The 11319-nt window shown below is 47.0% G+C and overlaps 1 protein-coding gene across 3 annotated transcripts; it reads right to left on the reverse strand.

Moving 5' to 3' along the window:
• Window positions 1–1314: 1314 nt before the first annotated feature.
• LOC144092771 (urotensin-2 receptor-like) lies at window positions 1315–11055 on the reverse strand. Of its 3 annotated transcripts, none has more exons than XM_077625849.1 (5): window positions 10758–11055; window positions 10559–10664; window positions 9089–9826; window positions 7519–7900; window positions 1315–2102 (listed from the first exon to the last, which is right to left on the reverse strand). In XM_077625849.1, the coding sequence occupies exons 3-4, from the start codon at window positions 9809–9811 to the stop codon at window positions 7523–7525; spliced, it is 1101 nt and encodes a 366-aa protein (XP_077481975.1). In that variant the 5' UTR covers window positions 9812–9826; window positions 10559–10664; window positions 10758–11055; the 3' UTR covers window positions 1315–2102; window positions 7519–7522. The 3 variants fall into 3 exon arrangements, with proteins under 3 accessions (XP_077481975.1, XP_077481976.1, XP_077481974.1); XM_077625850.1 differs by having other exon boundaries at window positions 7519–7702; window positions 7825–7900; window positions 10559–11055; XM_077625848.1 differs by having other exon boundaries at window positions 10559–11055.
• Window positions 11056–11319: the final 264 nt, after the last annotated feature.

Consider the following 11319-nt stretch of genomic DNA (forward strand, 5'->3'; position numbering starts at 1 on the left):
TGTCGCTGGTTGACATGGCGCTCTTTTTAAACGATTTCACCCGATTTTTTTTTTTTTATTCGGCTCTTACCTGGAACGCTGATATCGTGCTCTCTCTTGGCGCGTTGAATCCATCCGTGTCGTGAAAATGTGCAAGCGCTCAGCTCGTTAGCTTTGCAATCGTGGAGAGGAATTGTGCATTTGAGGGGCGCCGTGTAAACGCGGCCTTTCCCGATCAAAAGCGCCGCTGCCTTCGCCACTCACTTTTAATGAGTTGCCCGTTTTTTTTTTGGACATTGCCGTCAATACCGCTAGTTTTCAGACACGGCATGTCGTTTGGCGTAAGGCCGACTTCAAAGAAGTGATTCGTTTGCAAAATTCAAGGCCTTTTCTATAAATAAGAAAGAAGCCAATGGGTTCCACCTGTTCTTCATTATTTGTTGGCATCTTTCTTAGGCCCCCCAAAAAAGAAAAAAATCCCGCATATACAAGGCCAATCCTTCCCAGAAGAACAATTTAAACACCTGATGTGAAATTTATAGAGCTGTAACACTAAATAAAAAATCCCCAAAATCAAAGAGGGCCGCTTTAGGAATGTTTCTTTCAGGTCCAGCGTGCCGTCATTTACTTTACGATTGCAGTGAGGCCACAAAATGGCGGTCCGCACGGCACGGCTCAGGAAAATCAATCTAACTCTTTCTAACAACTATCTATTGACGACAAAACTGGCACGCTGGGGCGATTAAAATTGTCCCTGGCTACGAACGAAGGGTTATTTGTCTCGTTGTGGCCTGAAAGTGCGCCGGTGGTGGTCTGGGATGGGCTCCAGCACCCCCGCGAGCCTCGTGAGGATAAGCACAACGTGATGAAACAAATATATATATATATATATAAAGACGCAGATCGGTTCAATGCCAGGCAAAGACAGCCAATCATTTCCCGCTAATTGCTTTAGCGGCAAGTCACGATGCAATTATTTGGTGTCAAAGGGGAAAAAAAGTAATTTTGCCGCGAGTGCCTCCGTCTCACGGCGCCATCACCTCACCGACGACGTCTAGTCGTTCGTTGTTCCGCCACGCGGAAGTCGTGCAAATTTCAATGGACTTTGCTCGCTGGTCAATCCTCCCGAAATGGAGCTGAAGAGCAAAAGTTAGCGTCTTCCGCGGCTAAAGCTAACGCGTTAGCCACCCTACTACGATATCTCATTATCCGATGGGTGTCGACATGGAAATATAGAAGCCCGTTGACATTAAAATAAGCAAAAACACAGCAGAAATGTAGATTGACCACCATTTTATTGAAGGCTTTGTGATCCTTTTTTTCTTTAGCCAACAAAATACAATTTGCTTACAGATAAACAACAACGCAACTTCACAAATAGTCGACATTAACACTAAATACCATATATAAACCTACCACATCACAACGTCAATTTATGGTGCTTGTGCTCGCTCAAATATTACATTGCGTATGACTTGTTTTTTTTAAACGTTTTTGAAAACTAGCTAACGTGATGCTGTTTTACTGTATTTTGCGCACCTTTGTTTGTTTCTTTGGTACAGAACACTCTTAAAGCGACACAAAAAGAAACTCCGTATAGACATCTATTTTTTCTTTTTTACAACAAAGAGATTTTGAGAAAACCATTTGCACTTTGCAGGATGAGAAGTGAATATTTTCAGACTCCCATTATTCTTTTGCTCCAAAACACAATTCTAACGCGTCGTCATGCAGATTTATTTATTCATGAGTGGTAGATTTTATTATTATTATTTTTTTTCCCCCAATGTTTTTCCCTCCTTTGCTTTGAATGCACACACTAAACGGAAGCCAAGCACGCAGAATCACACGTTGTCTAACATACGGTAGACTTAGTACTCACTTACTTACTTACTTACTTACTACTTAGCAGTGCAGAGTCCATTCCCGTGTTTTTGTGGAGGGCAAATACTAATGAGCACCCGAATCAATATGCGTCTTGAGAATGCGCTTGATTTCCAAACGGCTATGATGACATGGGTTGGGGGCGCTCGCCACTTATTTGATCCATTTGGTAGAGACGGCCACTTCGTCCAAGGGCTAATTTCACCTTCTTTGGTCCTGGCTTTCTTCATTCGCCGTACCTGTCGCGGGAGGACAAAATTGCGAGGCGTCAGTTCGTTTTTAAAACTGTTTTGTTAAAGCTGAGCGAGAAACCATGAGCTATTCTAACATAACATATGAGTCATTGGAAGAGAGAGAGAGAAAAAAACATGTTTTAGTGTTGTGCCAATCTATGGATATGGCGACATATCGAGTTGAATTGAATGCCTTTAAGGTCATAATGACATTTAAAGCTTCACCATGAAGTGTAGAGTGGTACCTCTACTTAGGAAATGAATCGGTTCCAAGACTTTTTTGTAACTTGAAAATTTCGTAAGTAGAGCTGGATTGGATTGGATTGGATAACTTTATTCATCCCGTATACGGGAAATGTCATTGTGACAGTAGCAAGAAAAGGCATCGTTATAAGTTAGACCGTACAGTCAAAGGCCGCAGAACAACAAAGCAAAAGCAAAAGGCGCAAAGTACAAAGCAAATCAAAGTCAATGGGATCATTAAGAATCACCAAATCAAATCATTAAGACAGAAAAGCAGCAAAAACACAAAACGAGCTACGAGTTTCGCTAGCAAAAACGGATAGACTCAAAAAGACGTCAAGTTGGACAAAAAGTGGAACTGGTGTACTTTATATGTAAATTCTCTCATTGGTTCCATGGTGGTCCTCACACAACGACCAAGTAAACCCTTTCAAATGTGTCAGTCAAAGTGTCCCAATTTGGTATGAAACATGAGGAAAGACAAAAATAAGAGAAATATCTTTGGGCCTCATGCAGCTTTTTGTTTGTTCTGCTTTCCAAAAGGGTTAAGGAGCTTGCCTGTAGCGCTTGTCCTCTTTGTCCCCCGCTGAGCTTAAATAGCAAGAGGCAGAAAATAGAAAGTAGCAAGCAGCTCCACTGTCTGTCCTCTTGTCCGTGGGGCACCTGTTAACTTTACGTAGACGGCGCCGCATTTGGAGGCGGCCCTCCTTCATTACCGCATTCACCTTTCCTTCATTTAAAAAAAAAAAACTCTTCCACTGACAACAAACGCCCTAGTTTCCACTCAGACAGGAAGCCAAACTGGTCACGTCGCGATGAACGCTCCAGGTTAGGCCAAGTGGGGTACTTGACTTTGACCCTTGTTTGGGTAAGCTCCTCCCCCGTGGAGGTTTTCTCGCCAAAATGCAGGATGACGATGAGGTTTTGGGGAAGGAAGTGGACATACTAGTACGCGAGGGATGGTATCTGGGCCTAAATTGAAAATACAGACACTCCCCTACTTACGAACATTCAAGTTACGAACAACGGTACATACGAACATGTCTGCAAATTGCGTTTATGTCGAAAAATGTTGGTACGTTCCCTGCAAAAGAGTCAATTACAACGACGAGAGTCTCATACGTAGGTTATAAATAACAAGTTTCTAATATGCCGATCCTTGCCAAACTCTAGGAACAATAACAGGAGAAATAGATTCCCGCCAGGATTTTTTTTTTCCCTCCCTGAGAAAATGGGATGCCCGGGAACAAACAGGAGCTCGTTCTGGGAAGCGAAAAATACCGTCTCGTCATAAATATGGCCAAATACTGATAAGCGCGGCATCTGCCGGACTCTCTCGGAGGGATTTTTACGGTGGTACCGCCAAAGGTTTAAAAGGGGATCACGTCTGAAATAGAATATCCAAAAGCAGCCCTTGACCTTTGCACAACCTTCTTTGAACATGCCGTCTTGGCGCTGCCTGCCCATAAATCTCACGTGCCCGCCGCGTCAAAGCTTTGCTTTCCACTCGGGCTACTCGCTTCTTTCGTCTATAGCCGCGGCGTTTGTGATTTGTCGGCCCGTCCAAATCCGCCTCCCGTCTTTGGACTCTTGGGCCGCAAATGCGTTTGGGAATCTGCGTCCTAGCGGCGGCGGCGCGCTATCGATTTTCTAATGGCCCGAGCAAACCAGCGCAAATCTCCAAAAAGAGACGTCAATATTTAAACAAGTCCAGCGATTCAACCTTTACCGCTTTGGTGAAATCAATCGGACAGTTTGGTATCCCAGCTGACGTCAATCAAAAAGGCCCAATTAAAAGACCGGGCCGGTTTACGCAAGCCGTGGATTTGACATAGCTCTAGTATAAAAATGATAGTCCTTATTAGGAGGATAGGATAAATAAATAAACAAAAGTTGACGTTAGGGAGGCAGTGGGAGTTTCGACAATTCCATTTGGGATTGGACTTGCCCCTGAAGAGATGTCAGAGTAGAAGCTAATTAATAACGTGGCCGCAGTGGTCGCACACTTTGTGAGAACCAGAGAAAAAATAACAATGTTTTAAAACAAATATTTTAGTGGCTGTTGCTCACAAAATCCAATGGCAAAACTCCCCTCAGGCTAATTTGAGTTCTAGAAACAACTGTTTACTGTAAAACAGTCGAATCCACTTTGTTTTTTTAAATCAATGGCCATGCCCCACTGCTCAATGCACCATTTTTTAATGTACACTAGTCACTACATTTTAAAAAAAGGACCTATTTACCATAGCATATGTTTCAATGTACTTATTCCGACGGCGCCTCTCAATGTGATTTGCGATTGCTGCTTCAGGATAACGATGCTAGTCTTTCACCGATACCATTTTTTTTGGGCTCCCTACACATGTTTATGATGAATATCCGTATTTACGGTAATCCCTACAGCGATAGCCGCAAAAGCTTCTATTCATTTAACCCCAATGAGGACAAGCTATAATGAAAACAAATGGTTGTATATTTGTATTTACGCCAGGAGAAAAAAAGTGGATGCACCGGGGAGCGCATTGTCGTATGTGAGACAATCTTTTTATTGATTACCAGGTAGATGACTGTGATTTATTGTGGCGGATTAGGCCGGCGACTAAGCGTCTCTCGGACAGACACCAAAACAAATGTGAATCCCTGGCGTCTTATCGTGATGGATGATACTCCAGCGAGCGCCACCGTTACAAGCGCACCCCCCGAGATAATGACGTGGGCGAAAAAAATGGGACCGTCGCGACGCTAAACGAAGACTAGAAAAATAACGAGAAGTGGCTTCATTGAAATTCAGGCGAATTTCCCCATTCAAGCCTTCCTTTTGTTCTGTCCTGCCAAGGTTGCGGTAAGCGAAGAGAGGATGCCTACAAAAGCTGGCGGTCCCGCCCGGCAAAAGTCATATTATTCGTTTGGCTAATACGGACGGACGGACGGACGCCATCCATCCGTCCGTGTTAGCCACAAGATCAGAAAAGCGTGCCTCGGCAGTTGCGGACCGGGCGTAAAATCCGTCAGCGCCGCGTTGCCAATCTTCACGGCTCATCTCACATGTGATGAAGCCAAGGATTGACTTCAAGGATTCTCAAAACGGATCCCTCCGCACGTACGTACCTTTTGTGACAATTGCCCTGACCGACAAAGCGTTTCTATTATCTCGGAAAAATAACATCGATCGCAGAGAATTGTAGAAATCGAACGCCAGCTGACAATGTTTTCTTTTCTTTTTTCCAAATGTAGCCAGATAGTAACCTTTTAGCGGAAAAGAATAAAAATCCAGCCGACCACTGTGTACCAATACATGAAATACGGTACTATAAAAACAAAAAAGTACAGTGTTTGCCCGAAAGCATTTTTCTTTGCAAAATGTCACATCCTCACATTGTTAGTTTCTTCCTCTATCCCGGAATGTGATATCGTAGTATATCCGACAACTACCGTAGGGCTATCCATCACGATATAACGCAACAGGTTTTCACGTTTAACAGCTTACACGGAGGACTTTATTCACCCCCAAAGGCGACGTGATTAAATATGGATGGGGTGGCTATTGTTGCTGAGAGCGCATTTTCAAAGCGCCCTAAAGCAATGCTTCATCAATTATAATAGCCACTTCTTGTTAACATCCTTGGCCTTTAAATGTTAATCTTGGTCGCTCGTGAGGGACTTTTCCTCCTTTGTACAACGTCGGGAAGGAGTCAACTCCAGTTAGCACACAGGGGCTTTTTACACTTTGGCTGGAGTGAATATTAAAGCCTTTTGGAAATAAAAAAAAGTGGCTCCATTGGCCCGATTCCTTCCATTTCCTGTTTTCACTGGCCCTTTCCTGTCTTTTGTTACTGCAATCAGCATGCCTTATGAGTTAGGAGCGCTTGGCAACCAACGCACGGCCAGAAATCTGTCACCCGCCCGATTTATGGACAATATTTAGCCTGTGATTTTTTTTTCGTTTTTATCCAGGAACTTTTTATGGTCCATTTGAGAATACAGCAGTTAAAGCGCTGTACTCTTGAGACTCCTTTGCAATGAAATTCATCAAAGGAAATAAATAACAAGCGAAAAGGCTACAGTAATAAAACAGTTCTTAATCATTTTACAAAAAGTGCCCAGGACTTGGCGACCGGTTTGGACTCTCGTTCCCGCAATACCCATCCTAGCGTCTGTACAGATACGTCGTCGGTCGAGTAATAAAATAAAAAAGCATTTTACAATAGGTGACCAGGAATTGACAAGCGGTTTTGACCCGCGTTGGCCCAATGCCAATATTAGCACCTGCACAGCTACTAAAGATATCGGGTACACGGTCGATTGGTCGCCAATCTTTTGGTCGCCTGGAAGGTAAGTGATAATTACCCTTTAAATGGTTGCTCAAATTCCCTAAATACAAACTGCGAATGACTATTTAGTCATACTTAATGCCCTAGTCATGATTAGGCTAAAGAAAAGCTCCAAATTTCCCGTACTTTTATTGTTTTTTGTTGGAGAACTTGTTAAGACCCTGACTGAACTGACGTCGCTTCTTTAGGGACAACGCATGTACATACAAATTCTTGTACACTCACACGTCGACTCAGTGAAACTACTCAGGGCCATTGTTGGCTTTGATTGATGCGTACACCGTCTTGTTTTACCTTGTTTTGTCGCCGGTCTTTTGGTCGCCCGTTGTCGCAGTCGGGGCGACCAAAAGGCAGGCAGACCAAAAGACCGGCGACCAATCGACCACACACGAGATATCATGCCAACGTACTTTTCGAGACCTGGCCAAGATGGCCGCCAGCAAAGAAAATAAAAACTAGCGCTTGAATTAACTACAACAAGAACTCAGCTGCCAGGTAAACATGTTCAAATCAATGCAAAGGAACATTAGCCACAGGGGCCCTTTTTCCTCATAAAATATTGACCCCAATGTCAATCAAGTGTACAGAAGAGGCCATTGAAAAGTTTTTAGCGCATAGTGAATCGTTCAAATAGATTATACGCGCTGTTCGGAACATGCTAGGAATGACAAGATTGCACAAGAGTGTCAAGATGCCACTTTGTTTTGGTCAAAATGTGGGGCATTTCTACTCGTAAGTTTGGTGATGCGCTTGATAGCAAGTCACCAAGCATTTTAGTCCTAAAGAAGCGCCATTTTGGCTCGCGCCGAAACACCCGCAAAAGCCCGAGTTAAGACGGGTGGGCCTACCTCCTCACAGTTGGCCGGGGTGGGCACGCAGGGAAGCCGTGCGCGTGAGCACGAAGCTCTCCGTACACTGCTGGCTGCTGGCGGACGGCGACCTGCGCGGCGAGCGCTGCAGACGTCCCCGGCGCTCGAAAAAGCTTCCGGCCGACCAGGAGCGCTTGTGTTTCCTCACGTAGTCCTTGTAGTTCTTGGTGAGCAGGGTGTAAAGGAAGGGGTTTATGCAGCTGTTGGAGTACGTCAGACAGGTGGTCAGGTAATTGATGTTGCGCTTGGCCGTGGAGGACAGGGGCAGGGACGGCTGGTACTGACCCAGGAGTTGCCAGATCCAAAAGGGCAAGAAACATGCCCAAAACAGGAGCACGATGGTGAAAATCAGGTAGAGAACCTGAACACAAAACACACAACAAATGCTTCAATGTGCTGGACTTCCTCGCAGAGTACTAGCTAGAATAATCGAGTGACCACCGACAGTTGTGTTATGTTTTTTTTTTTTTAGTCTATAGGTATGGCAAAGAGTTAATAGATGCCCCATTTTACCACTCTTACTTTGCTCTTTCTGATCAGATCGGATATTTTCTACTTCGTCGCGTATTCTACTGCCGGTGCGAAGGATCATCCGAAAAAATACGGCGGTTGTCCCCCGACCCGGAGACGGACGGCGGCTAGGATTCCTCGCTCCGGCGATCTCGTCTAAGTGTCCTTGAGCGAGATAGCCGGCTCCCCGTTTCTCGCCGCCGCGTGAAAGACGATATATAGTGTCGAAGCGCTTGGAGTGGTGTGAAGGGGGCCCTCGAAAGTCCATTTAGCACACACCTCCCTAGACGCGGGGTTTATAAAATCCTCCATCGCACCCACCGTGATTACATACCGGCCGATAAGACCGACGTGTAATTGGTAGCTTAGCAAACGTTCTGATTTCCTGTGGCGTTGCCATGATACTATTGCCTTTTTTGTCCTTGATCTCACCTCCGAGCCTCTCGATTGGGTGCAACTGATAAGCATTTAAACCGAAATAACAGCTCGGCCTTCTCGAGTAAAGCCCGAGCCTGGATTTTCTCGAAGCTTTGCTAACAGGTCTGTGCAGCCACCGCAGTTCACGATAAGCCGTTCAAAACTAAACTAAAAGCGTCTCTTTTGGGCCTCCCGTCAACGCGTTTAGCACGGGCAGATGTGGGAGGGGGTGGCGGCTCACCCACGATGGGATGCTTCTAGTTTTGAAATCAAATCGGAAGCAAACAAAAACAATCGTTCTAATTCCGGACGGTGAAGCCGCCGGCCTCGAATGCGTTTCCCGCTACGTGCCTGCTCGTTCGCTCTTATCGCGCGTGGCCTTGATACCAGAGCATCGACAGCCATGTCTGTCGCCGACGTGTTGGTGAGAAAGCGCAAGGCCCCCTCGATGAATCGATCGAGTCCTATTTGGTCTCGGCTGACGAAGAGAAAAACAGTCAACGGCCGAGTGCTCAAAGTTCAAGCCGGGCCTTCCACGCCCGGCCGGAGACGATAAAACGGCGTGACACCAAAACAACGCGACCCAATGACACGGAAACAAAAGGAAGACCGTTGAACTGACCTTCAGATTGGGAAGCTTATTGGTGGTCTTGAAGGTGACCGTCTGCGAAAGCCAGTAAGTCCGAGCCAACTGGACGTAGAGGTAACCGATGATCAGTCCCGGCGCCACGATGCTGGTGCAGAACAGGAAGGTGATGTAAACCTTGTAGGAGAGCGGCGACAGGGTGGGCAGACACATGGCCTTGCCGCCCACCGCCGTCAACCGGATGCTGACGATCATGGGCAGGGTCAGGATCAGGGAGGCGCCCCAGACCAGCACGGCGATGGCCTTGCGGTATTTCTTGGAGCGCTTGACCGTGTCCAGCGGCTTGAGCACGGCCAGGTAGCGCTCGGTGCTCATGACGGTCAGCGTGAAGATGCTGGCGTGCATGGTGAGAAAGTCCACGCTGATGAGGATGCGGCAGCCGGCGTCCCCAAAGTACCAGCGCTTCAGGAAGTGCGTGCAGACCACGAAGGGGATGCTGAGCAGGTACAGCAGGTCGGCCAGGGCCAGGTTGATGATGTAAATGTACATGGAGGCCGCGCTGCGCATGGAATGCCACATGACCACCAGCGTGTAGACATTGCCCGAGGCCCCGGCCAGGAACATGACGGACAGGATGGTGCCGATGGCCGCCGTGGCCGCCGGGTCCTCGTGGGAGCCCTGCGGGGGCTCGCCGCTGCCGTTGCTGCTACTGCCCGCCAGGACTTTCAGGGATTCCGTGGACGCCGCCGTCGTCGTCATCTCTGAAATAACTGACTGCGCCACGGAGAGGGGGGCGAAGGGGGGACAAAACAAGCACATGTTGGGTTTTTGGGGGGAGGACAGAGTTCAATGTGAACATCACAGTTTGTCAGATAACTATAGCCCAAAGGGTGGCCAAGTCCGGTCCTGGAGAGCCAGTCTGTTTGCCAGATCCCCCCCCCCCCCCCCCTCCCCCCTCGCCACCACACCTGAATCTAATGATCAGCTCATCAGCAAGCTGTCCACGAGCTCGATAACGATCCTCATGATTGGATTCAGGTGTGTTGACGGAGGGAGACATGGAAAACAGACGTCAGGATGACGGGGGCTCTCCGGGACCGGACTTGACCACTATAGCTTAAAAATTACAACAACAGGTTGAGAGAGAAAAACACCAGTCGCATTAGTTGCATTTAATTGCAGGCCCAGCCAAATGATCAAAAAGTCGGACTTGTCGTCTGGTACTTTGGAGGCTTTGAAATAGCTGCTGGCTTTGAGGACTTTTGTTTCTGAAAGTCAAAATGGCTGTCCTAATTAATACCTAATTTCCTGCCTGACAGCCTCGGAGAAAAATGGCATGCAAATGTATTCTTATCGTGGCCCATATCGCCCCGCCGAGATATTCCAGAATGACTTTTGGACAACTCATTTGGAACGGCTTGTCGGAGTGGCCCAACTTTCCCAGTTTGGCCTCCAGCCTGCCAGCCTGCCCTTGCCACTACCAGAAGGAAAATGGTCAATCGGTACCTGTGTCGCCTTCAGCACGTGGCGGCGATTCCATCGGCCATCCCTCCCGTTGCGTACTTGCTTCCAAATTCGCCACGTGAGTCCAAAATTTCACACTCCATAAAATCTGTGAGGCGAAACAGACGGCCGATTCAAAACTAAAAAGAAAAAGGCTTCATCCGATGGAAGTGATCCGCCGCCACCGTCAGCAAAATCCCACCTTTGGCCAGGAGTCTTTGAATGGGAAGCCCGAGGCGTCTACGATGGAAAGGTGGAGTTGGAACGGCCTCGTAAATTCTCTCCGATTGCGCCAAAGTTGAGATGGTAAAAGAAGAATGGAAAAACGGAGTCTCCAAAGGGAGGGAGGGAGGGAGGGAGATTAGATCTTCAACCCACTGAAGGTGACAGAGAAATGCGCATGGCCGCGGTTGGTCGGGCTGCCACGCGTCTCTCCCTCGGCGGCTGGGTGGGCGTACCAACCAAGGGAAAGAGAGAAAGCAAAAGAGAGAGAGAGAGAGAGAGAGAGAGAAAGAAGGGGAGGGAGGACATAACAAGTGGCTCTCTGACCAAGAAAAATAACATGAGAGGGAGGAAAGGATGGATGGAGGACATTGCAAAATACGCAAGAATGGACTTTCATCTCAGCCACACTACTAGACAAGTACTTGTTATTGGCATTTCAAGTCGTCTTACATTTTTACCTTTTCTATTTAAATGCATTTTAGTCATGCAGCGGTAGCATTTTTATTTTATTTTTTAGCTCCCTATACCAATTGAGCCGT

The sequence above is a fragment of the Stigmatopora argus genome, chromosome 18 (assembly GCF_051989625.1).
Source record: "Stigmatopora argus isolate UIUO_Sarg chromosome 18, RoL_Sarg_1.0, whole genome shotgun sequence".
NCBI lineage: Eukaryota > Metazoa > Chordata > Actinopteri > Syngnathiformes > Syngnathidae > Stigmatopora > Stigmatopora argus.